General features: G+C 36.5%; 1 protein-coding gene across 1 annotated transcript; it reads left to right on the top strand.

The window, feature by feature from the left end:
* The first annotated feature begins 8,893 nt into the window (after positions 1-8,893).
* On the top strand, positions 8,894-26,655 carry dera (deoxyribose-phosphate aldolase (putative)). Its single transcript, XM_030149429.1, has 9 exons — positions 8,894-9,040; positions 11,526-11,623; positions 13,240-13,387; positions 14,432-14,527; positions 14,649-14,783; positions 16,898-17,026; positions 20,404-20,516; positions 22,569-22,718; positions 26,319-26,655. The coding sequence occupies exons 1-9, from the start codon at positions 9,010-9,012 to the stop codon at positions 26,373-26,375; spliced, it is 957 nt and encodes a 318-aa protein (XP_030005289.1). The 5' UTR covers positions 8,894-9,009; the 3' UTR covers positions 26,376-26,655.
* The last annotated feature ends 1,319 nt before the right edge of the window (positions 26,656-27,974 follow it).

The following is a 27,974-nucleotide window of genomic DNA, read 5'->3' on the forward strand; positions in this document are numbered from 1 at the left end:
ATACACAAATAAATGTACCAAAGACTAATAAAAGTGGGTTTAACAAAATATGAAATATGACCCCTTTAATTCACGTGTCCTGACAGAACATTGTGGCTTACAGGCTGTAGAAAACCCCCTAAACAAAAACACAAAAAACAAACAAACCATGATACAAGATATTGTCTGATCATAGCTGTTTTCAGGTACAGGAGTTAAAGATGTGACTGATTTCATTATGATCACTGTTAAGATTCCATCAGATGTAGCATGGCAGCTCCTCTAACTGTGATATTTTCACTTCAGTTTTCCATAGTGACAAGCCCTTCACATTTGAAAGGGTCATGTAAAATGGTCCCATTTGTACGCCTGAATGGTAGTTACTAATAAAATTAGAATGAGGCTTGTGGTTTGGTTTTACAGTACAGTACAGTGTCCAGAATAAAATGTTGGATTTGATCCAGTACATACATGAGGGCAATTTACAGGTACTGTAATTATTTTTACACTGTGGAACAGAACTGACACAAATTAAAGGGGGAAAGTGGTTAGGTTAAAAGACAGAGCTCTGGGTTCAGGGTGAGTAACTGTTTATTTACATTTGTGTGAAGAATGAATGTCGGATTGTGGGTGTGATGCATGAATGGCGTGCAGCTCTGTGAGATTAGGCCACTGACTCACTTCTGTAGTGAAGTGACTCATACCCCTTTCACACTTGAAGTGAACTCCGGACATTGTGCGGGTTGGCAGTATGTGTGAACACACGTGGGTGGAAGATGCCGAGTAAGTCAACCCTGTTGCCTTGTACTATGTCTAGACATGTGTGTCACTTTGAGGTCTGCCATCAACAACCATGAGCTTCCGTAACCAAGTAGCTTTTTCCACAGAGAACTCTTTTTGTGTGACGTTCAATGTCATAGATGACTCCATCCCATGCTTAACCCATAAAGACTCAGTACTTTTGTGGCAGCTCCCAAATTGATTTTTCTCTACCTTTAACCTTTCTTAAATTTATCACCATTTATCATAATATTATCCTCTGTATTTTGCATTCTATTCAGAGAAAATCAGATGTTTTTCTATATTTAATTCACTGGTCATGTAGAGGTTCTTAAAAGCTCTGAGTGAATTCAAAGGTTGTTGTATCAGAAACAGACAAAACTGAAGACAAGGTCATTTTTTGAGCAAAGATACTAATAAATCCTACTATAAAATGCATGCTCTGTGTCTGATCGATTGATGTTGCAGCACAGGAGAGTGTTTGTACAAATTTTCCTCAGCATTCACAGGCCCGATTGCCGCCAAACTCGCCAAATGAATAGAAACATTACCTGACTATCTACTAGGCACAATTTTATGTCCGTATTCAAATGTTGCGAGGTATGCTGGGCGATTTTAGCCTCTCTCTACTTTGAATTCTTCATCCCTGCCGTCATACTCCATTTTCGGAAGTGGTTATGCTGCCATTCATGAAATTTCTACTGCTAGCAGACGATGCTACAATGTGAAGGCTGCAGTTCACTACCGCTGTGTGAATTTAATCATTCTTGACAGGCCAAACAACTACATGCTCTTCCCTTCATGCCTCACATGTTGGCTCAAATTATTACCTGCACAATGCATGATTAAATGGTAGTTTACAAATGGATAGTGGTGGCAGACAAGTTCTACTTATCATGCTATCATACAATGGTACCATGGGTACAATGCCGCTAGTGAATGTAAAAACAAGTGTTTTCAACTACTGTCATTGGTCAAACTCCCTAGGTTTTACTGGTGAATCAATGTTGTAGAAGATAACAGTGTTTCCATGTTCACTATGGAGCCTCTGACTGTCCAAATGGGTCATATCTGATGACCATGAAAAGATGACAAACTGCATTTTACACCAGTTATTTACATGTATTGACAGGATTAATGGATCAACAGGTATTCAACAGTTTAGATCAGTAGATAATTTTGGCTGTGGCTGTTTGGGTCTTTACAGGTTAAACCACTCTGACTATTTATACCTGGTGAGAACATGACTCACATGCATAATTTATTTGACTAAACTCTGAACATGATCCACACCTTATTTTCTGGAACTTTTCCTGGAGGTCATGTGTGAAAAGAGTTTCAACTGTCAACTCTGTCACCGAGGAATGATTTCCGCCTCTCTCCTTTTCCTCCCTCTATGATTCATTTGGGCTTCAGTTTGTCCTGTGCTTCCCTTCTCACAGTGCCCTTCTATCTCCCCCTCCTCCTCCTCCTCAGCTTTGAACATGACCTCAGTTTAATGAAGCACAGACGCAGAAGGCTGACCGAACCACAACAGCATGGAGCCTCCCTTTCCACTTGCTGCTCAAAACCACTCCTAAGTGGCATAACTATGTATCATTCACATTTCAGTAGGAATCAAAGACATGCCTTACTATTCAAAGATGCATCTGCAAATTCTTTGGCAGCTCAACAGTAAGATGAGTCAACAGGACTCGACCAAAAGGAAAAAGCACATCCTCCTCCAGAGTCATGAAAAATGAGACAGAGAGAAATGAGGCACCTAGAAGACTTACATGTTTCAAGATGCCAAAGAAAGTTTTACATTGGCAAGAAAATACTGTGGTGACCTGGCGCTGGCTTGGGGGAATTCCCTCTCATGTGTCTCGTGACAAAACACACAAGACACCGGAGTTTAAGAATGTAGCTCAGCCAGGAGCGAGTAATACTGAGAAAAGTTGACTATTTTATAAAAACACTGAGGTCACACAAGTTTCATGAGCAACATTTGAGATAAAACAGAGAAAAACTGTCATTGGAATTACGTGGCTAGAAAAACATTCATACAATTGTTAAAAAAAAAAAAACAACAACAACAACAACAAATACTGTACAGTGCAATACATGTAAAAGTTTTACGACTGAAAGGCTGTAACGCTGCTGGTTGATTTAGAGGATCTGAGGAACATCCAGTCAGATAACATGGGTTTGCTGAGATGAAAACAACTTAAAAACGTCAAGGTGCAACTGTTGTAAAATACAGTGTTGCACTGACATCTAGTGGAAGCATAAGAAATAAAATAAAATAAAATAAAATAAAATAAAATAAAATAAAATAAAATAAAATAAAATAAAATAAAATAAAATAAAATAAAACAAAACACAAGTGTGATTGTGAGTGATTGTTTCTATATGTCAGCCCTGCGATGAACTGGCGACATGTCCAGGGTGTATCCTGCCTTTGTCCATAAGTAGCTGGGATAGGTTCCATGCAACCCCCGTAACCCTAGTGAGGATGAAGCAGGTTCAGAAAATGAATGAATGAATGAATGAAAATAAAATACCTAAAGCCTCCTGTCAATACTATACCATAAATATAAATGTTCCCAAGACAAGAAAACAAAAACATCCACCATTTTGTTTTGGCCTTAGTTGATGGAATTCTTGCTCTGGGTTATAGCAAAAGAGGTGGAAGTAAAGGTATAATCTAATAAGTGATATCTTCTAGTCTCTATGTTCATCATATGGTTAAAACACCACCGACTGCATCAGTTCAAACATGGCTTGAATGTAAAACTATCACCTGACAAATAAAACCATCTACTGATGTAAACTGTTTAATACCTGTTGATCCACTAATCCTATCAAGACATGGAAATAATTGGTGTAAAATACAGTTTGTCATCTTTTCATGGTCATCAGATATGACCCATCTGGACGTTCAGAGGCTCCATAGTGAACGTGGAAACACCGTCATCTTCTATAACATTAATTCACCAGTAAAACCTATGGAGTTTGATAAATGTCAGTGTGTGTAGATGCTTGTTTTTATGTTCAGTTAATGACAGATTTAGCCAAATGTCACTTTTTCTTCAGTTTTCTCTGTTTTTGATATAATAACTTGCAACTTTAATCTGAGCTTTTACGAACATCTACATGATCAGTAAATTAAATCTTGGAAAATACATGACTGTCATTAAAAATGCAAAATACAGAGGATAATAATATAATAAATAGTGATAAATCTTTAAGAACAGTGAAATCTAGAGGAAAAATTCATTTGGGAAATGCCATAAAAGTAACACTGGGTCTTTGGGTTAAAACGGGTCAGAAATGACCTAGTAAGTGTTGTGTCCAAAATAAACACTGATAAAGAGGTAAAAAAGTAGATTAGATTCAAATTTTATTGTTGATTGAACATCAGAGAGTCACTTTACAGATGTATACACACTATATGTATGGCGTTACATGTGACTGAACTTTTCTGTATTCTACTATTTACTTCATAGCACAGCTGCAAAAAAACTCAAATGAACCCTTCGCTGTTGTTCCTGCGTCATTCATTACTCACATGGAACTTACAACAATGTGTGTTAAATCACATGTATGAAATCTCTGATGTTGGACTTCATATAAACAAGACATTGATATCTCTTCCCTTGTAGTCCATTTAGCGTTAAGAAGATTTCTACTTTTCTTTGATAATAATGAAGGACCACCAACATATGGCTCCATAATATTATGCAGAAGCTCCATGGTAACCAGGCAGGGTTTGGCTCAGGCCCGGGTTTTCCCAGCCACAACTCCTATATGTGCCTCTACATACAGTAAGGCTGGTATGCAACAATTGCTCAAGTATGTTAAACTCTGGCAAGGTCAAGTCTCACAAGCATGCTAACTGTTTGCAGGTAGAGTGTGCACAGAGCAGCCCTTTAACTAGAACACACATTCCATACCAGTGGGTGGAAGTTTGAACACTGAAAAAAGAAAAGAAAACAAAATGATTGTAGATTGGACTGATGTACCTTCAGAACTGAAAAGATGAGCTCATACTGTTTTGTTTGTTTGTTTGTTTGTTTGTTTGTTTGTTTGTTTGTGTTTTTTGCAATAAATCATTCCTGGATATTCCTCATGGCAGACATTAGCTGAGGCTGTGAAACAACATAAAGTCACAAATCACACCACAACATCCAAGAGCTTCTGCATGTTTTAGTTCATATGTTACAAATTGTACATATTTTTTTCCTTAACAAGGACAGAATTTGAGCTGTGATTGGGCTACCACATATTGTGGGCATGTAGATGTCCTCAGGCCTATCTTCCTTTTCCATGTTGTACAAAAGAGTAAATATTCCTTCAAATTTCAGCTGTTAAGTGGCTGGAAAGAGTAAAAAATAAACAAAAACATGTACATTCAAACAATGATTCAAAGAGGGTTTTTTCATACAATTTGTTTTGTTAGTGAAATCTAACATGGGTGTCTTGTTTTTGAAGAGGGCATTATTAAACCATTTTTTGGTAAGACACTGCTCATCACAAAAACAAAACAAAACAAAACAAAACAAAACAAAACAACAACAATAAAAACCCACAATAGCTGTCAATAAAAAAAAAAAAAAAAAAAAAAAAAAAAAATGGCGCAAATAGTACATATTTAAACCAAAACAGCAGACTCAAACCTTTTATGGGGACTTCATTTTTGGAAATATTAAATGTGTTGTAGTTACAAGATGTGACCAGCAGGGGGAGCTCTATGCTAATGTTTAGGCCAAGAGTCACGTCTGTGTTCACGTAGTTCAAGACACGTAGGAAGACGAAAGATGTGTTCTTCCTTCTTGTCATTATTATTCCCCTCTTTCTGGTATGGTAACATTCTAAAATGATAAAAACCAATCCCAAGTAAAATATTTAGAAGTTTAGGCAATTGTAAATTAGTTCTTATGAATCTCAAAGCAGTGTTTACTCTATATACACATGTTTATTACATGGAATTAGCTTCGATAGCTAAGTTAGCATCGCACTGCTAATGTGTTGAGGAGGAGTTGAACTGTTGTATGTGTTGAACCTGACTGTATAATGTCATACATGGTCATTTATTTGTTAAATCTATATTACTGAGTCATGTTCATGTTGTACAAAGTAATTTTGACATCATTTCAGTCAAAGAAACGTGGCAATAAGAAAGACGTGTCCTTGCTTCTTTTCATTATTGTTCTCCTGTTTCAGGGTTTTTCACTAAATATGACACCGTTGTGTGAGCTCTGAAATACCTTTATGATCCCAAAAATAAGGACAATCTATAACAGTTTATATAGATTCAGCAATGTGTTGGTCCCAAAGTTCAGTCATGTCCTGCATTCCAGTATCCATACTATTATAATATTTAAAGTATGATAGAAAAAGTGTTAGTGTATCTCAGTACAAGTATGTCCTGCTGCGTTCAGTCCATTTGTGGCTATTCCTGCTCAAATCCTCTGCACTGGTTTATCACACGCTTCTTTTTACTTCAATGTTCAGACACGAGTAGTTTGATACTGGCTGATATTTTCTGTGATACTAGACTCTGACAGAAATATATATGTGTGTGTGTGTGTGTATATATATATATATATATATATATATATATATATAAAATATATTTGGCTTTAAAAAATTAAGAAAAATGCATTATTTTGTACTATTAGCTTACTGGCCAATAGAGCTATTGTCATCGTGTGGTGTCCGGCGGCGTCGGCGTCTGTCATCTGTTAGAAAACTTTCAATCGTCTTCTTCTCCAAAACTACAATTCCAATTGACTTCAAACTTGGTTACAGCTTCTTTATGATCATGTCAACAAAAGGTAGTGAAATTATTTGGATCCGGATCTGATTCTGGATTTGGTGCGACTTTGAAAAATTTCCCCATTATAAGAGATAGGAAGTGGATCAATGCAGTAACTCAGTAAATATAAATGATATCCAGTGTAAATTTCTACAGTCCAGCCCTGATGGGGAGATGACCAAAACATAATGTCCACATGCTGATCAGGATCTTCTTCTGGATCCGGGAACTTATGGAAAATTTAACATGGGCTCTTATGGGGAAAAAATTTCAATCGTCTTCTTCTCCGAAACTACAGTTCTGATTGACTTCAAACTTGGTATACAGCTTCTTTTCAACACAAGGTGTTGAAATTTTTTCGATCTGGATCTGATTCTGGATTTGGTGTGACTTTGACAAATTTTCCCATTATAAGAGATAAGAAGTGGATTGATACAATGAATGGTAAATGGACTGAACTTATATAGTGCATTTTCTACACCTTCATGGTGTCCAAAGCGCTTTACAATTCCTCACACACTCATACACCAGTGGGCAGCTGCTGCCATGCAAGGCGCTGCCTGGCCCGACTGGGAGCAATTTGGGTTCAGTGTCTTGCCCAAGGACACTTTGACATGTGGACAGTCGGAGCCAGGATTCGAACCGCTGATCTTTTGGTCATTGGGCGACCCGCTCTGCTACCTGAGCCACAGCTGCCCTGAATTTGTAAGTATCAATGATATCAAGTTGGAATTTGAATTTTTTACAGATCTGATTGGAATATGACCAAAACATGGGCTATTTCTGTAATATAATAAATACACAGAACTGGGTGATAATAAATGGCATCTGGATACATTTCCCTAAGCTTTTAATTTGGCTGGTAACCTACAGGGCTATTGGTCCTATTTTTTTCTCATCATGTTGTTAACTAAACTACATTCATGAGTGTAAATGTCTTTGGAAATGACTCCCTCTGTTGAACATTTGCAGACATAACACATCAATCACAGAGAAGAGTGTTCTTCAACGGGTTGAAACAAGTTTTCTAATATTCTGATTTTATGATACATTATAGATATAGATTCCCACTCACAACAACAAGTACATAATAAGAGTATTTCATCTTCCAAGTGACTTTCTTCACTTGTAGTTCATCTAACATTCAGCTCACCAGAACCCACTTAAATACAGCGAGACAGACCTAATGAAGTTTTTGCTTGTTTAGATGAAAAATAATAAATAAATAAAAATCTTCCATATATTCATGTTTAAAGATGTTCTACAGACAAACAGAAGTTTTATTAAATACAGTACTGTGCAAAAGTCTAAGTCCACCTTTAGCTCTGTTGTTTTTTCAGGGTAGAAATGACCATACATTTTTATTAATATTGTCTTTTCTGTACAAGAAAGTACAGGAAATATGAGCACAGCCTTAAAAAAACACACAAAAAACTGAACTAAATGCGTTCAAAAGATTAAAGTCATTATTTATTGTGACCCCTGACCCCATGACAAAAAGCAACAAGCACAAAAACATCTAACATGTGTTGAATGAAACCTAATATAAAAGATCAGAAAATTAATGGAGTAAATCTCATATTGTCTGAACAAAAGACATGTAAAGTGCAAAGGGAGGTCACACTAAATATGGCCAGTTTGGTTTGTAGAAGCTGTTTTTCCCATTAAACTTTTGTTTTTACTGCTGTACATACTTCACATATGTACAGACTGGATCTTAATACAGAGGCTGAGAAATAGGTGTGGTCACTAGAACTTTACTAAACCAACAATCCTATTGTTGGTCCACGACTTTTACACAATACTGTTTTTTTTTTTCTTCTTTTTTGTTATTTTCTATTTACTTTTTCTGCTATTTAGCCCCATCTTTGTGGCATGGAGATGTTTGTAAAAATAAGATAAACTTTTACAAGTCTTTCAGCTATTCAGTACATTATCTTTCTTCTTCTTCTTCTTCTTCTTCTTCTTCTTCTTCTTCTTCTTCTTCTTCTTCTTATTATTATTATTATTTCAGTAATATCTGCAGTTTTTTCCAATTCATACATACATTTCTTTTTTGATGTTTAGCTTTGCCATCATCGAACCTCTCACTACTTTTGTTCTTACTAAATAGAATAAAATCAAACGAATAAAAAAGGAAAAAATATTGGCCAAAAAAGTAAGTATAATACAAAGTAGTGGCCTATGAAGTCTATAGTAGCATTAATAGTCTACAAAATGTATGCATTTCGTTCCCATTATCATTTTAGAGAAATACAAGTTGAAAACAGTTGCTACCTCATTCCGCCTGTAGATGGCAGCATAGCGCCTTCCGGTCAACAGCCTACCGGAAATTTAACCAAAGAAGAAGAAGAACCATCCTGACAGCTTAGTTGTCACATCAAGACCTTCTACTGTTTCCTAAGTCTTAAATTCACTGTTTTTGTTTTATTTGGAGTCTGTTTTACACTATGTCTGCCCGGAACCCAGGGACCAAACTCGGTGAGCTCCAGACAATGCTAAAGCTAAATGCTACATCCGCTAAACTGTATTAATCATTAGATCCGTTCGTCCACATGTGGAATTTTCTCAAGTGTCTGTTTCTACATTGCTTAATAAATCCAGTTTCACAATGATAAACAGCCAGCCTTTTGGCTTTTATACATAGTATTAGAAAGACAAGAGTCACGATAAAAAAAAAAATCTTAGCATTAGCCTCGTATTCAGTCAGTTTAATGAGTAACATTTTAGAGGTGGTTGACCTATAGGACAGAAGAAAACAGTATTATGTAACTGTTATTACTGTATGGTAACAACACACACATTTTATTTGAAGCAGCTGTATAGTTTTATAGTTGAACAGACATTAGTGTAGTTACAGTGTTGTATAAGGTACATGGTGTGTAGAGGTTCTTAATGGATAACTCATGACAGTCCATGTGTTCCTCCTCAGCTGATTGACCTCTGACCCTCAGCTCAGATCTCACTTTTTTTTAATATTTATGACCACATGAACACACATTTCAGCCTATTCTCAGCTCTTGTCTTATGTCATCCATCTTTTGAATACATGTCAAACCCTAATGTGACAGTGAAAAGACTCTCTACTGCACTACAGTAAGTCACATTCTCAAAGCTTCACCCATAAGGACCCAAACATCCACCGCTGACCAAGAGCATCTACTGATCTAAAATGTTTAATATCTGTTGATCCACTAACCTGATCGATACATGTAAATAATTCAGGTAAATGCAATTTCTCAGCTTTTCATGGTCGTCAGATATGAACCATTTGGATGTTCAGATGCTCCACAGTGAACACAGTGAAGCACTGTCATCTTCTGCAACATTGATTCACCCGTAAAACCCGTGGAGTTTGACAAATGACAGTGGTTGTATTTTGTTTTCCTAATTTTTTTCTGATTGGATCTAATAACCTTTGAATTTACTCTTTAAGTTTTTGTGAACATCTACATGATCAGTGTATTAAATATAGGCAAATACCATATTTTCCCTGCAAAATGCTAAATGCAGAAAATAATATAATAAATGGTGATAGGAAAGACAAAAATATCATTTGGAAGTTGTGGCAAAAATAGTTGTGGGTCTTTAAGGGTTAAAATGAATGGTAACAGAATTTACTGTATTACATTTATTCAGTTTTGATAGATCAGGCATATTTATACTGAACAAAACCGGAGACACAATTCCACCTTTGCAAACACCATTATTTACAGTAAATTGCCCAGATAGACCATGACCTCAGCTGCATTATGTGCCTGACAAACGCCAATCAGGAACATTTCTGACCGTTTTATAGAAAATAATTTTCAGAAACACTGGATACAGCAATAAAACTTAAACATACAGGGGAATTTTGTCTTCCACATTTAGCACCTATTTATATATGTGTCAGTGTCATATAGGACTGGGTGATCTTCCCAAAAGGTAATATGTCAATCTTTTGAACATAATCCATGATCTGAATTACCATTTTTCACACTTCATATAAAAATGTACTCGAGTAACAACCAAACTTTAAAAAAATTTCCTCTTCTCTGGTGGCTTTTTGCTATTATAATGTGGCTAAAAACATTTTTGCATAAATTTAGAATGGTTTTTTAATACAATATTTGACAAAAACTTGGAGAAATCTAACTCAAGTATGTATAGTGATAAAAGAAACACTCCTTGTTTTCTCAACTGTACATACCTCTATGTGTTGGAGTTTTATTATGAAGCAAAATTGTATTTACAGTTATAACTTGTATTTTGCACCATTACTTCTACAAATCATCTGTGAAAGTCAGATATGGTACGTTGGAGGTCAGAAACTGGACCAGCAGCTCATATACTTATTGCAGTTTTTAACAAAATTGATTCTTTAACAACAAAACAACACAAACTTCTTTAAAATGACAAATGCTAAAGGAGAACTATAAATGGACTTAAATATACTCCCTGTTGTACTACTTGTAATGCTTTAATAAACCCATGATGCGTCACAGAAAGCTGAGTATGGACGTTTTGAGAGTATTTTTGATTAATAACATGATTTACAAAAATAGATCATTTGACAAATTAATTATCATCTGAGGAACATCAGATCACTCAGGATGTTTTAAAGGTGTTTTAAACAAACACTTCCAACCTTGTTACCACGCCTTTTTAATTTTTCCTCAAACTATTCTTAAAGGTTAATGATTGTAATGATGAATCATGGACGTACGATTATAGCAGTGGTAATTCTTTTGTCTTACGTTGGACCGAGAGCAGATTGAATGCTACAGTGACTCACTACTCTAGTGGTATGGAGTGGTATTACAACACTGGCCACCATGGGACTAGTTGATTGACACCGCTGTAAACAGTACAATACACATTACACAGTCGTATTTAGACATGATGTTACAGCTGCTCAAATTGAATAGAAATGTTTTAAAATCGAAAACATAAACCAAACCCTTATTTTTCTTCTGTTTCTCAGACCTAGAGAGGATATCTAAGGTCAGAGTGAACACCCAGGCGGTCCTGAAGCGAGCCCAACAAATCCAGTCAATGAAGACCCCCAAGAAACAGTGGCAGGTAGAGTCACCAGCAGCTGAGACACAGTGACATAAATGATCTGTCATGTCCCACCATCGTCACATTCACATACAGAACATGTCGGTTTCTACCCATTTCAGGTGAAGATCTGCTTTGATATGCTGTGGAGGCTAAACACAGTAATGAATTTCATTGATTTTCTCTGTCAGGATTTAATTGATGATACACAAGGCTGTATTGTATAAATCAAGTGAACGATATGAGGATGTGTTTCTAAGTTTGGCTGCAGTTTCTGAATAAGTTTTGTCATTATAATGAATTATGGTTTAGTTGAAAATGAGTCGAGACATTGTCAGCAGTGTCTGTCCCAGTTTCTAAATTATCATCTTTAATTTATTATCTAACAAACAAAATAAATGTATTCTGCTTACGATGATGTACAATGCAAACCTTCGCATTAGAGTGATGGGATCTTTTCGTTTTAACACTTTAACAAGACCTCAGTTTGATGAATACAGCCACGGAAGTCTTTTTGGACTATGCTTCAAGATACTAGTTTTTGCCCTTTACAACCAGTGGGTACTAATGCTACAGGGGCTAACACTCGTGCTAACTTGGTTCATGGTAAAGTGCAACTGTAACAGACATTTTCAGATGTTGTCTTGAAGCTCTTTCCTTTTTTGTTTTGTTTGTGAAAAAAAGGTGAAACACCGCACATTAGGTGCAAACATACACAGACAATAATGTAGCTTTATGGACCTTAAAATGTGTTCTGTCACACAGTTGTTCTATGGTTTGTCCTATTATGTTTACAGTTCAGTTTCCTGTATGGTGTTTTATTTATCATGGTGTTAGATTAACACAGCTCTAACACCATGAGTGCAATGGGCAGTCGTATTGGTTACGTTCCTGTACTCGGGGCTGAAAATAAATGATGTTCATGCAGTAATCACCTAATCACCTACATAATGACTGCCATTTCTGTCAAGAGTGAAACCCTACTTGTCATAACACTTGTTAGGGAAACTGTTTCACTCAGTGCATCGATGCATCTACTTGTGTCTTTGCATTAATTTCCTCTGTGGTCCTGCAGTGTAGAAATGTGCTTCTTTTTTGGAGTGAGCACAGCAGTAATTCTACTAAGTATACAAATGGAGTGGTTCATTGTGTGTTATTTGTAAAATTGTGCTCAAATGATGATATGCCCCCCTTAGAGATAGTTTTTGTTTGATCCATTCTGTTTTTTTTTTGTTTTTTTGTTTTTAGTTGCTAATAATTCTGGTCTTCACTCAGATATGGTAGATGATGATAATGCATCTTAGTTATGGATGGAATGTGCTGTAAAATAAAAAAAAGAGAGGAAGAAGTCCATTGTGAGCTACTGTAGATTGAAACATGGCAGTGCAACATGTTTGACTTTAGAAGAACACTCCTAACAAAAACCTCATAATGACTTTCATATATTCCATTTCTGCTGCTAAATCCTCCCAAAACACACCAGACGTTTGACAGGTTGTAAATAGAACAGTCAAAAATGAACGGTTTAGAATCAGCCACTATGAAGATGAAGAGAAATACAGTATTTGTTTTGATGTTCCTCCTGGAGCGTTGTTTTGGCTAATGCTTGCATCCCTGTGGCTGTGTTTGGCCTGCAGGCTGCCTGGCTGCTGAAGGCTGTCACCTGCATCGACCTGACCACTCTGGCTGGAGATGACACACCGTCCAATGTCCACCGGCTGTGTCTGAAAGCCATCCAACCCGTGAGATATGACCTGCTCAAGAGCATGGATATGCATGACAAAGGTCTGCTACACACACACACACACACACACACACACACACACACACACACACACACACACACACACACACACACACACACACACACAGACACACACACACCGTCTGGGGTTCTGCATAGTGATGGTGTGCGGTGGTTGTTCATACCATCTGCACAAATAGTACAAATATTTTAACCTCAAGTAAACATACTTATTCATTTGGAAATGTACTTTTACTCCTCTTTATGATATAGAGGTTTCATGATGCACATTGTAAAATATTAAATAATATTAACTGTTAGAATTGTTTGAATGTTTTATGCTGTACATTTCACATACATTCATCAGAGTTTCAAATAAATGATTTTATTGTATTTGCTTTAATAGGAAATGACATTTGATGCAAGTGTAATTTATCTTAAAATCCCTAACATGCTTCATTGTAAAAAAAAAAACATCTGTAAATGCCAGAGTCCTTCTTTACAGACCTTTTAGAACCATAACAGGGATAGTTATGTGTTAAGACAACATTTGTTTAATCTGTGTCTTATATTTACTCTTGTAATTGTTTATACATTAACATTTGCCACTATAATTCTATAAACTTTAACCTTTAGCCACTAGGGGGAGATGTAGACATTTTAAAACATGGTAAGATTAAGCCCCAAGACAGGGCACACATTGGAGTGAATTTAATCTATATTATTATCATGATGTGAGTTTAAAATCACTTTACACAGGAACAGCCAGTTGAAATGTTCTCCATGTTTCCGTTTTTACTTTTAAACTTAACATTTGTATATCAGAGCCTGTGCTTTTTCCATTTTACAGCAACACAGAGGTTGAATCAGTACTTCTGACTTTTGTTTTTTTTTTAATTTTTATTTTACACAAGTATCTGTACCTCTACTGGAGTTAAAAAACTGAATATTTTCCACCTCTCCGACTGAGATCCTGACTGTTCAACAGGCAGGATGTGTGTGATTGTGTGTGTTCAGGGCTGAAATGAGCCTCTAGAGGGCGACACAGACCACTGATTCTAACCATTCTTCTTCTGCTGAGGCAGGAGTGACGACGGGTGCAGTGTGTGTGTATCCGTCTCGTGTCGCCGATGCAGTTAAAACCCTCAAAGCGGCCAATTCCAGCCTCCCTGTGGCCTCAGGTGAGTCATGTGACACAGACTTTCACTGCTGTCAACTGGAGCTGAGTGGTGTCCCAGTGTTGATGTGTGGAGTAAAACCACCAGGATCATGAGTGAAACCTGTCATTCTGTCTTTTCCCAGTGGCCACTGGTTTTCCTGCGGGCCAGACGCCGCTGGAGACTCGTCTGCAGGAAGTGCGTATGGCTGTGGACGACGGTGCCACCGAGATTGACATCGTCATCAACAGGATGCTGGCGATCACAGGACAGTGGGAAGGTAGGCCGATGAGGAACGGTGCATCCATGTACGATCCTCGCTCCTTAGTGGTAAATAAACCCGAAAACAGCATTGGTCTGCAATGGAAGAGGTCCCAAAGCTGTATTTAGAGGACACATAAGTCCTCACTGCACAAAAGAGTAAAACAATGTTTTTGAACTAAAAAATACTCAGTCAATCCATCAATAATCACAGTAAATGTCATAATAGTTGTCAAATCATTGTTTCTGTCCAATGAAAACTGACAAATCCACATTGTTATTCATGATTTTAAATTACTCTTCTATGTTACTCTTTACTGAAAAGCTGAAATTGCCCAAATCTAGAGGTTGAACATGGAGAATCGTCACATTGATTAAATGGTTTTCAGCATCAAAATATGCACACATGAAATTGAGCAACACCGTAAGTCACTGAAACATTATGAAACAAGTGTTTTAGTTGATAAAATAAACAAATTAAACATTGAAGACAAAAGAATAAATGCATCATCATTCATATCCTTAATTTAAAGATAATTATCATGATTCAAAAAATCTGATAATTAGCATTTTTTATTGATCTGTTGAAGTAGAAAATAAATTTTAAAAAATTTAGAAAATAAAAAATTGTCTAATTTTATCCAACTAGTGTTGAGTTAAATTTATCTAGTAACAAGCTAAAACAGTCGTTTGAATAAAATCTCAGCAGATGAACAGGATTATTTTTTTTATTCTAAGAGCATTTACACAGCTTTTCAGTTTAACAATATCTGGTCTATTTTCAATTACTGTGTTTTCTTTGCTTGTATTAAATGCAACAGTCTCTAAATTTTTAGTTTAACTTAGTTTTAGATTAGTAAAATTGTAGATTTTGTTATGTGTCCTTCTATAAGGTGTTTTACGGAATCATGGCCCTTTTTGATGCTGAATGTAAATGGATGCTGTAGTCCCATTTAATTAACAAGTGAATCGATAAACAACAAACATCATGGGTCCATAAAAAAAATGTAAAACCACATGATCTGAATTTTAAGCTTAAAAATATGATTTTATGAGTCTTACATATGGATTTGTGTATGATGTTAATGTCATGCTGTCACAAAACTATAAACCAACGGGATCCCAGTACACAGTAATGCAAACCTTTAGAATCAGCACACACTCAACACACACATTCAGCCAGTGTAATGTATTGTCGTCAGAAAAATCAAAGATCCACCCACTGTGTAATTTCTCCATTTTACACAAAGGCAACAAAGAAATCTTCATTATAAATAGTAAATAATCTGTTTTTGAATGGGTACAAATTCAATCTTGCAAATTTTAGGCCCAATCTTGACTATAACACAACAAATAAAATCAGTCACTGAGCTGATAAATCTGTATATACAGGGTGGGGAAGCAAAATTTACAATATTTTGAGGCAGGGATTGAAAGACAGTGTATGACCAATTAGTTTATTGAAAGTCATGAGAATTTATTTGCCACAAGAAAATTTACATAATAGAAAATGTTTTTATTCTATGTGTCCTCCTTCTTTCTCAATAACTGCCTTCACACGCTTCCTGAAGCTTGCGCAAGTGTTCCTCAAATATTCGGGTGACAACTTCTCCCATTCTTCTTTAATAGTATCTTCCAGACTTTCTCGTAATAGTTTTGCTCATAGTCATTCTCTTCTTTACATTATAAACAGTCTTTATGGACACTCCAACTATTTTTGAAATCTCCTTTGGTGTGATGAGTGCATTCAGCAAATCACACACTCTTTGACGTTTGCTTTCCTGATGACTCATATGGGCAAAAGTTTCTGAAAAGGTATGGATAATAGTGTTAGGTATGATTATGACATCAATATATGTTTGGTTTCAAAACAATTGGCGTAGTGCCTGCTGAGAAAGAACAACTAAATGTTCATTATAAATTTTGCTTCCCCACCCTGTATGTATAAACCTGATATGTTATTGAGTTGAGATCTGCAGGAGCAGATAGGAGCAGAACATTTAGTGTTTGAATAAAGTTTGTGAAAATAATCAAGTGCTGTGTTGCCAAAAATCCAAAGTCAGAACAGAAACTCTTAAAGAAGTTGTTTTAGTCCTCATCTCTTCGAGTGACCCTGTCGTTGTCTTTTTGCAGCCATGTATGATGAGATCTGTCAGTTCCGAGAAGCCTGCGGTGACGCTCACATGAAGACCATCCTGGCTATTGGAGAACTGGGCACCTTCACCAACGTCTACAAGGCCAGTCTGGTGTCCATGATGGCTGGTCAGTTCCACTCGTCATACTCCGGGGTGTTTGTGTCATTGTGATCTTTCCCTCATCATTTAGATTCAATCATGAGACACCACTCATTTTTCATTCTTCTTCAGTGTTTTTTTTTTTTTTTTTGTAACTTCCTGCAATTGGTGCAAAAGTTTAAACCATCTAGATTATTATCAGAAACAACTGATCTGAAAGAGGCTTCACTTGCACTTTTGAAAGGGCTGAAAGTCTAGACCAAAGAGTCAGGTGTTTTGATGCTTTTCTACCAAAAGTATCAACACAACTGGCCTTGACTCGCCATGACTGTTTAGTTGTTTCCACTGTGTGAGAGCAGGGACCATCAGATACTATTAAATACTATTTCTAGGTTCCAAGTGATCTGAAGTGGAACTGAAGTATTCACCAATATTATGTCATCGTTTCATGAAGTGGGGTGCGAAACTAGTGTGAAAATCTCAGCGAACATTGGCACAAATTTTCAAATCAGTTCAACCTTGATAAATCGGCCACTGATTTGAAGTCTAAACAACTATATTCTTCCCAGAAAATATGTTTAGATAATGTTTAAGATCAGAAATGATGAAATAAAGATCTAAGTATCATCCTGCACATTAGGTCACAATTGTTTATGCTGTGTTACTTGGATGACCATGGCAACCATAGTGAGGAAAGACTATACGCGAAATGGAAATGCAGCTCACTTTTTACCAAACCGAGCCATGCCGTGCTGAGTTGAGCGGAAACTGTCAATGGAAAAGCGGCATTTGAGTCATGTAACTGCAACTGTGCATTAGTTTTGGCTCTGAAGGTTTTGCTGAGTTTTCAAGTTACTAAAGCATAACAGCAAAACAGCTGATCCATGGATGAAACTGAATTATAGCACGAGTGCTATCCACTGCACCACTGTGTTGCCCCAAATACTTATTTTATATATATGTCTGTTACTTACACATACTTATTATATATAAGTAAAATGAGGTGTGTGTTGTACATAATGTCACAACCAAACATGTACAACTGCACCACAGCGCATCCGCCAAGTTCATTAATACAACCAAACTCTATAAAAAATATGTGGGTTTCTGTTTTTGTTTATGAATCTCTGCCAACATTTAATGGGCTCTTCCTTGGCTTGAGTCCTATCCCTCCACCATGTTTCTTAAAAAAATTGGCTCAGTAGTTTTGGCTTCATTCAGATAAACAAATGTGACTGATCACTGAACCTCCACCCTCCGTAATGTCAGATATAACCCACTATGATTAATATCCAGATTAATTTTATTTGTTGAAAAAAAATCTGGTAATTGAAAAAGTTCATTTAGAGATTTATGAGTGACAATAATATTGAATGTAAAGGTTATTCTGATTATAAAGATGAATTTTCTATTGAAAAACATGTTTTAAAAAATCTGTTATAGTTGTTAGAAAGGAAATCAGAAATGGGCAAAATCAGTGCATTTATATCTTGAAGAATCAGAGCAGACTGTAGATATTGTCAAGTCTATTGGGATGTTTATAGGTGTAATTATGATATTGGACAAATGAATGTTGATTTTGAAGACTAAGTTTATTAGACATGTATGATTTTTTTCATTTTGGGTCTGTGTGTTAATCAGTGTGTGAAGAGCTGTGAGGCTGATAAAATTCCTACTGTTGTCCACCTTGTGGTGCTACCACTTTACAATCTGTCTGTTTTTGCCTTTTGGAAAAGCAAACCTAATGATTCCACCTTTGATTCCATCAGTTTGGGGACCTCATAAACTGGCATTAGCTTCCTGGGGCGTTGGGGTGGGCATCCATTCTTCTTTTTTTTATAGGTTGTAATTTTGCTTCCAGAGTGTAATTTTTAAAATCAGTCTTTCTACAATTTATGTGTTGGAAGTCCTTCATGCCACCTGTCATCATTTCTTTGCTAGAAAACCATTTGATATTTTTTCCAGTAAAGTAGCTACCAGACCTGACTGAGACCAGGAGGATATGCCTTCCCTGTTGGCTCTCCAGGGCAAAAAGACAACTGTAAGGAAACAAACAAAACACTGAAACAAGGGTTTTAACTGGCGGTGTAAACCAAATCAACCCTAAAGCAAAGTAGATAGAAAACTTTATTTATCCGACAATGGGCAATTCAGTTTAACAGTCTCCAATCACGGCTCAAATAGTGAATCATAAATACAATAAACAATATAAGCAACAATCATCGGCCATTCATCATACATCGTACTGTCAGTGAGAGACGCTTAATGCAGCCTTGGTGATAAAATATCCACAACTACATCTTGCTAGTGAATCGGACTTGACATAAATGCAGAAAACCATGCCCACCCCAAACACACACATGCACGTACATGTCTTTAGGACATTACATCACATTAATTTCCAGGAGGCTTAACTCAAACCCAGGCCTAAACCTGACCTTAAAACCCTCACGACTTATACTTAATGATTTACTTTACAAGGACCTGCTGAGTCCCCACTAGTAACTGTGGAAACACGTCCCCATAACCTAGCAATACACAGCCCCACACACACACACACACACACACACACACTGTATGCTTAACTAGCCATCGCATAATAAGCCGATTACAGAACCAAATTGTCAGGGGCTCTGATAGAGATCATTATTAAAATGCATTGCTTTTGTCACCACACTCGCTCCTTAATCTCCCCTTGTTCCTATGAATTGCGTATGAGATTCCTGAAATTGAATGATAATTTCACCTATTAATCTCTGATGCAGGCTATTTTACTGCGCTGTTCGCTGCCAGTATCCCCCTGCCCACGCAAATGAATAGAGCTTCATTACCGCCACCCGCATTTAATAACCGTTATCCATTATCTGGTAATTAAGACTCCCCATAACGAATCTTAAGGATTATGCCAGTTTGAGGAAGAGGGGAGAGAGGCTGAAAAAAAGACCTGACTGGAAAAATACATAGAACATGTCTTTAATGAACTGGAAAATGTTCATCTTGTTCTGTTCAGTAATGAACAGTCATTATACACCAGGGAGGCAGAAGGGCTGATTTTTTTTTTTTCTTCTTTCTTTCCTCTAGTCCGCAGTTTGTGGGTAATCTATTAAAAGAGCGTCATTTCATCTTCTATTTTTATCAGGAAAGCTGATAAAACATAATTGGCTGTGAAGGAAGGGAAGGAAAAATGAAGGCTTTTATTGATGAGCATGCAGCTGCCCTCTGTTAGCCATCAGCAGCAGCATATGTTCAGGCAGAGTAATGCCCTGTCCGTTCGCTGTGTGCACTCGCTCGCTGCTTCAGCTGCTCCTCTCAGGTGAAATCTTCCTGCAGAGCTTTGAATGGAAAACACCGACAGATAAAAAGATCTGCCTGACTTTTACTACACTCACATTTTAAACCCAACAGGTTCAGACTTCATCAAGACGTCCACGGGAAAGGAGGCGGTCAACGCTACATATCCTGTTGCCATAGTGATGGTGAGGGCCATCCGCGACTACTTCCTGAGCACAGGCCACAAGGTACAACAACTTACCCCTGCATTTGGGTAGGAATGGATGGTGTCCCAATTACGGAGGAAGAGAACTTTACTTTTTAGAATAAGGCTGAGTGATGTGAACAAAGGAGCTGAAGTCACACCCCTCCCTGGTGTGTCCCATGGGACCTTGAATGAATGAATGAATGAATGAATGAATGTTTTATTTCAGACATATCAAAAGAACAATACAACCACCAACAAAAGCAAATGCCCAAAGCAAATTAAGAACATAAGACAACTAAAGAAGACATTTATACTGTTGTACAAAAGAAATACTTCATACAATTTAGTGATATTTACACATCTGAAAAAGAGTATACTTATATAACCCCCCCCCTTTTTTTTTTAAAGAAAAAGACTATTATTACTATTATTATTATTATTATTATTGTTATTGTTACTATTGTTATTATTACTAGTAGTAGCAGTAGTAATAGTAGTATCATCATAATCATCATCATCACTATTATTATTATCATTATTAGTAGTAGTAGTAGTAGCAGTAGTAACAGTAGTATCATCATCATTATTATTATTATTATTATTATTACTATTACCTCCGCCAAGGAAGTCCGCAGTCATCATCTTTTATTTCAGCCAGTAGTTGGAGAAGGTTTTGTTGTAATTCTCAAAGATAGTTAATAAATCAGCAGAAATAAACATCAAATTAACCTTTTAACACTGGATACAATGAAAACAAATGCTTATGAGTTACAGACGGAGAAGGTATAGGTCAATATGGGAAATGCACTGTGTTTTCATTCCTCTTTGACAATAAATAGTTCATAAAGCTGTATGTTAGTAGCTGTTCTTGATCATGATACAGATCCAATAGCCTCAGCTGAGCTACAACTGATGGTAGCGTGAATTTATTAGCTATAAACCTACAAACTTCATGTTTATAAAGTGAACATGTGCTGATACTAGAGTCTCTTTGAATTACTAGAAAAGCTGAAAATCGGCCCAGTCAAAAAGAAACCGCAGCTAAAAAACCACAACGACTGGTATAAATAAAACAAGGTCTCATCAGGTTCAGATATACAGAGTTATTCATCTCACATTAACACTAATGATTAGACCAAAAGTATCAATATATGATAAAAGTTCAGTTTTTATTTCATGTTTCTATCTGCTTCAGATACTGAGAAATAAAACTTTTAGTGAACACTGACAATCCTAGCAGGTTTTCTGAACACTCTCAGGTTTTTAGGAGATTGTTTTAAAATAGTGTTTAGGCTTTATAATGCTTTATTAGAAACGTCTACGTCTAAAAGTCATAATCTCAGTTACTGGGTTGATTTAAATGTCACCACACTGGTCAGGATTCATTATCAAGTAGAGACAAACACTGTCTGACAGCTAATGTCCTCTCATTACAGTGATACAAAATGTATTGATTTGAAGCTAAAAGGTTATGTGGAAGACCAGTAAAATACCAGTAAACTCTAGAATATGTGGTGCTGAAGTATAACCCAGAATCACAATGTAATTTTGTTAAAGCTGATGGAGGAATAACATGTATTTGTTTTTCTTTTAGTTTTCTTACAGAGTTTCTTTCTAATTTATGTGGGAGAGTGGTGCTTGGATTCTTATTAATCAGAAGGTTGAGAGCCTCTTCTCTGTTTCATGTATTTATGTATTTTATGTATTTGGTCCTGTGTGGATGTTAAATGGAACAGTACATTGACATGTATCATGTGTAGTTGTGGATAAGCTTCGGTTAGTGGAGGATTTAAAGGAGGACGCTGCTTACTGTCATTGAATATTCCTTCAGTTTGCCGGCACTTGTAGCTTTATTCATTAATCCTTGAGAGGGTCGCGGGGGGTTGGAGTCTATCCCAGCAACCAACGGGTGAAGCCTTGGTAAAGTCAGTTCCATTTCAGAAATTCCAAACGGAATATGGCTTAAGACAAACAATCTGTATTGTATTTACGTGGCCTGAACCCTCTTGGCTCTGAGTGCAGATACTAAAAGCTGTGTCAATTCCCAGTGCGTCGACTATTTGTCCTCTTCATTGCTGTGCGTTGTCCTTAGGTGGGCTTTAAGCCGGCGGGGGGGATCCGGACCGCCAAGGAGTCTCTGGTGTGGCTCACCCTCATCAAAGAGGAGCTGGGTAACGACTGGCTCTGCCCTCACCTGTTTCGCCTCGGAGCAAGCAGCTTATTGGCTGACATCGAACGGCAGGTAGGACCACACACAAAAAAAAAACATAATAAGCGTGAGTCGTGTTTAACCCTTAAAGACTCACAGCTAGTTTTGTCACAACTTCAAAATGACTTTTTTGTCTTTCCCAAGTGATTTATCACCATTTATTATAATACAATCCTCTGCATTTTGCAGTGAAAACTAGGTATTTTCCTAGATTTAACTTGCTGATCATGTAGATGTTCATAAAAGCTCAGAGTAAATTCAAAGGCTATTATATCAAATCAGAAAAAAAAAATTAGGAAAAAGTGACTTTTTCAACAAAATATATCATTAACTGAACATAAAAACAAGTGTGTCCATCCACTGTCATTGATCAACTCCATGGGTTTTACTGGTGAATCGATGTTGTAGAAGATGACGGTGTTTCCACGGTAACTACGGAACTTCTGAACATCCAAATGGGTCATATCTGATGACCATGAAACGATGTATTTTAAACTGTATTTTACACTAATTATTCACATGTATTTATGGGATCAGTGGATCAGCAGGTATTAAACTGTTTATATCAGTAGATGCTTAGGGTCGGTGGTGGATGTTTGGGTTAACACTACCTGTGTTGCTATCCGGTTCTTAAATCAAACATCTTGGTTTTAAGAAACTCATCTCTCGGTCCGAACATTGTAGCCCAGGGGTGTCAAACATACAGCCCTAGGCCAAAACCGGCGAGCCAAAGGGTCCAATCCAGCCCACGGTATGAATTTGTGAAATGCAAAATATTACAGTGAAGATTTTAACAATCATGGATGTCAAATTCATCACATATAGATCAATATGATCTAAAGTGGATCAGACCTGTAAAATTCTATCATAATAACCTATGAATACTGACAACTACAAATTTCTCTGTTTTAGTACGAAAATTAAAATTACATGAAAATGTTCATATTGACAAACTATCCTTTCACAAAAAAGTGAATAATCTGAACAAATATGAGCAACATGACATGTCTTAAATGATATTTTAACAATATTCTGCATGTTATTAAATGTTTTGTGTATTTGTAGATGAACTGTGATCTGTAAGTTGTAATGTACATGTGCAAATGATAAACTGAGGCATAATATTGTTAAAATTGCACTTATTTTTCTAAAGAAATGTCAGGTTGTTCATGTTTAGTTTGTAGAAGTTGCATTTTCCTTAATTCCCTTAATGTAATTAAATTTTTTCACTCTAAAACATGAGAAAAGTTTGTAGTTGTCATTATTTATAGGTTATTATTCTATGTTTTTTTTTGTCTGGTCCAGCCCACTTGGGATCATATTGGGCAGCATGTGGCCCCTGAACTAAAATGAGTTTGACACCCATGTTGTAGCCTGTATTCACATTTACTATAACTCTCTAAACTTAGGAGGATAACGTAAGATTCAGAAAGGGTTACGTTCATTCATTTATCTAAAGTAAACTTTCAGTGGAGTTTTATCTACACTTTTTTTTATCAACTTCATCCACTTCCTCTTCATTATCAAGTGTAAAGAGGCAGAATGACAATTGGATGTGATTTATGGACTCGGTATCATCAGAATCAGTATCAAAGTACTTTATTAATCCATGGGGGAAATTGTCGTGTGTTACAGTTGCTCAATTCAACTATAATAAAAATAGCAGGAAAGAAATTAACGATACAACAAAAAACAGTTCAGCAGACAATATCAAAAGATAAATAACCCTTTTTGTGCATCTATCACACATACCTTATGCATGTTTAAACAAACCTAAATACAGAGGTGATAAGGAAGTGTCATGTACAACATAACTGCAAGTTTTCAGATTTGTGATTAGTTTGTCTGTGAGGTCACTGGTTTATAGAGATACAACTGATACTGGCCTTATTTTAGCTACTGGTGTAATAATGGTACAATCTAAAAACCTTTATTGGACTAAAATTAGGGCTGAGCAATATGGCCAAAAGGTTTAGCATCATACAGATTTTCACAGTAAATATCAAATTATTTCTTTCCGGGCTTGAGTCTGAGTTTGGTTCCTGAGTGAAAGAAGATGTAAGCAAGTGTTTATTGTAGTTTTAATCTTTATGGTCAGAACAGGACAACATGTATTCAGAAATCTAGAGACAGAACATTCAAAGCAATAAAAATGATTAAATGTTTGTTCATGTAGGGTTTGCAGTGTAAAACTGCTCCCTTACTAAGCTGTGGATGGCAGCAGTAGCTGATGTGTGAACCCAGACAAAGACGACAGCATCTAACTTTGGCGAGCTCTTTTCCTTTTTACTGTTTTTTCTTTATTCCAGTGGTTCCCAACCTTTTTTGGCTCGTGACCCCATTTTAACATCACAAATTTCTGGCGACCCCAGATATTCAAAACTGAGACTTTTTTTTTTTTTTCGAAAATTGATTTATTTTTGATCATGTAATAATTTGCTATACTATGTTGCAAATAAATGTTAATTTTAGATGACATTTAGTCTATAGAATGCATATTATTTTGGACGGAGGCAGAAAAGCCAGGTGTAGATCACTGCACAAAGTGAGAATTTTATTTTCCTTGGTCAGGATATGTACAGTCAGTCCAGCTTGGATTTACAAGGCTGACAGTTAATATTGAACAAACAATAACTCAAACTATGAATTATGAAAGAGCTGCAGCATCTGAAACTGACCACAATGAACATTTGAAAGATAAACAGTACCACAGTGCTTCAGTTTCAGTTTCACAGTTTGTCATGTCTTTTATGGATTGTGATAGTCTTTCTCAACTCACCAGATATTTTTTATTAGTAAGTTGTGTTTTTTTTAATCAATTTCTAGAAATTTCAGGTGACCCCATTTGAATTCCAGGTGACCCCACATGGGGTCCTGACCCCAAGGTTGAAAAACACTGCTTTAAAGCATGCAACATCAGAGCAGTAATGGGCTTGGAGCCCCCCCAACCACCACCACCGCCCAAAAACAGCAACCAGCCCCTATGTGAAGGCCCCAACCCCAACCATTTCCCCGACAGATCAAGGGAGGGTTATTCAGAATGTATATATACCTTATTTACAGAAAACAACATTCATCCCTACCACAGCCTCAGAAATAAATTGTATTCATTTTACTGCAATTAATAAACAACATCCTACACCAAAGAAACAAACAATAAACCAAACATAATTCCACTCTCTCCCCAAATTCTCCCTTCAGTCCACCGTAGTTTCCCCAAATGAAGTTGATGGCTCACACTAGGCCCTTGGTAACGCTACAATCATGGGTGCGCCTTCATGACAACTGGTCAGCTTTAAATCACCTCAGAGAAATAGAGCGGAACCAAAACAATGAAACAACCCACCAAAATCACACTAACCTATGTATCAGTCAATTAAATAGGATCCATCTTCAGTGGATCAACACATAATATGAAATAAACAGTAAGAATTAGAAAAATCCAAATAAATTAAAATATGTTGTATGTGTATATGTGTGTATTGTTCAGGGAGGGTCTGCCTACAGCTCCCTCATAGTTCAGCTACAATTATGACCATGATTTGTGTTTTAGCTAACAGAGTTCACCACATAACCCAAAAGACAAAAGAAAAGTGCATATTTGATAATGGCTGTGGTCTGGTTTTTGTGCAGATTTATCATCATGTGACTGGACAATACGCCGCCTACCACGAGCTGCCGATGGCGTGAAGCTGTGAACAACGTCCTGACCTCAAACCCACCACATGGGCCTTCCTCTGCTCATTACACGGTTCTGTGTGATGTTGTATGTCGTCTACACACACATTTACTGACGTGTCAACGAATGTGTGGGAACAGTGTAAAGAGTGAAATGAGCTAAATGTGCTTTTTGCCAAGCAGAAGAAACTGTAATGAGACTGAAGTATAAAAAACTTCTAATACTAAGATGCTGATTTTTCACATGAACTCTCTAATCTTTAGCTAATAAAAGGTAATATATCTGAAAACATGCCTGAGCCCTGTTAGTTCTTCTCTTCATTATAACAAGGCAGATTTCTACAGCCAACTACACTGGGTATGAGGGTACCAAAAACCTCAATAGTGCCTCCAACAGAAAGGAAAAATACACCTAACCATGGGGTTTCACCTGGTGGGCACACACATAAAATGCACCTAACAGGAGGTCCGCCATTTTGGACTGAATATGCACTTATCCCGTTTTCACATAAATTCCTCCTACAGAATTAACCCATGTCACAGAATCATCATGTCCTCAAGAAATCAGATTTATTTGTCTCACTGCAAAAATCTAAATCTTACCAAGTGTATTTTTCTCATTTCTAGTCAAAATATCTCATCACACTTAAAATAAGACATAATCACCTAAAGAGTAACTCTTCAGTGAGGTATAAGAACTTATTTTTAGACGATAGATCTTGAAAATCTTATTTCAAGAAATCTTACCAAGATAATTTTCACTTGTTCCATTGGCAGATTTTTTTTTTTTGCTTAATTCAAGATTTTTTTTGCTTAATTCAAGCAAAAAAATCTTGAATTGGAACACGTGAAAATTATCTTGGTAAGATTTTTTGAAATAAGATTTTCAAGATCTATCGTCTAAAAATAAGTCCTTATGTCTCACTGAAAAGTTACTCTTTAGGTCACAGGTGTCAAACATGCGGCCTGGGGGCCAAATCCGGCCCGCCAAAGGGTCCAATCAGGCCCGTGGGATGAATTTGTGAAATGCAAAAATTACACTGAAGATATCAATGGTGTAAAAATCATTTAATTTCAGGTTCCATACATGCACATATAAACCAATTAGATCTCAATTAGGTCAGACCAGAAAAATACTGTCATAAATAATGACAACTGCAGATTTTATCTTTGTTTTAGTGCAAAAAAAAAGTAAAATTACATGAAAATGTTTGCATTAAACTATCCTTTTGCAAAAAATGTGAATAACCTGAAGAAATATGAACGTGAAATGTCTTGACAAAAGTAAATGCAATTTTATCAATATTACACCTGTTACTTAATGTTGTGTATTTGTAATTGTAATGTAAGTTGTAATGCACATGTGTAAATGATAAACAGATAAACTGAGGCAGAATATGGTTAAAACTGCACTTGTTTTTCTTATGACATTTCAAGTTCACGTTATTTAGATTTTTAAGGAAATGTAGATATAAACATTATCATAATATAATTTTACTTTTTTCACTGCTATTATTTCAGTGGTCCGGCCCACTTGAGATCATATTGGGGTGAATATGGCCCCTGAACTAAAATGAGTTTGACACCCCTGCTTTAGGTGATTAGTGATGA

This window comes from Sphaeramia orbicularis, chromosome 12, assembly GCF_902148855.1.
Source record: "Sphaeramia orbicularis chromosome 12, fSphaOr1.1, whole genome shotgun sequence".
Taxonomy (NCBI): Eukaryota; Metazoa; Chordata; class Actinopteri; order Kurtiformes; family Apogonidae; genus Sphaeramia; species Sphaeramia orbicularis.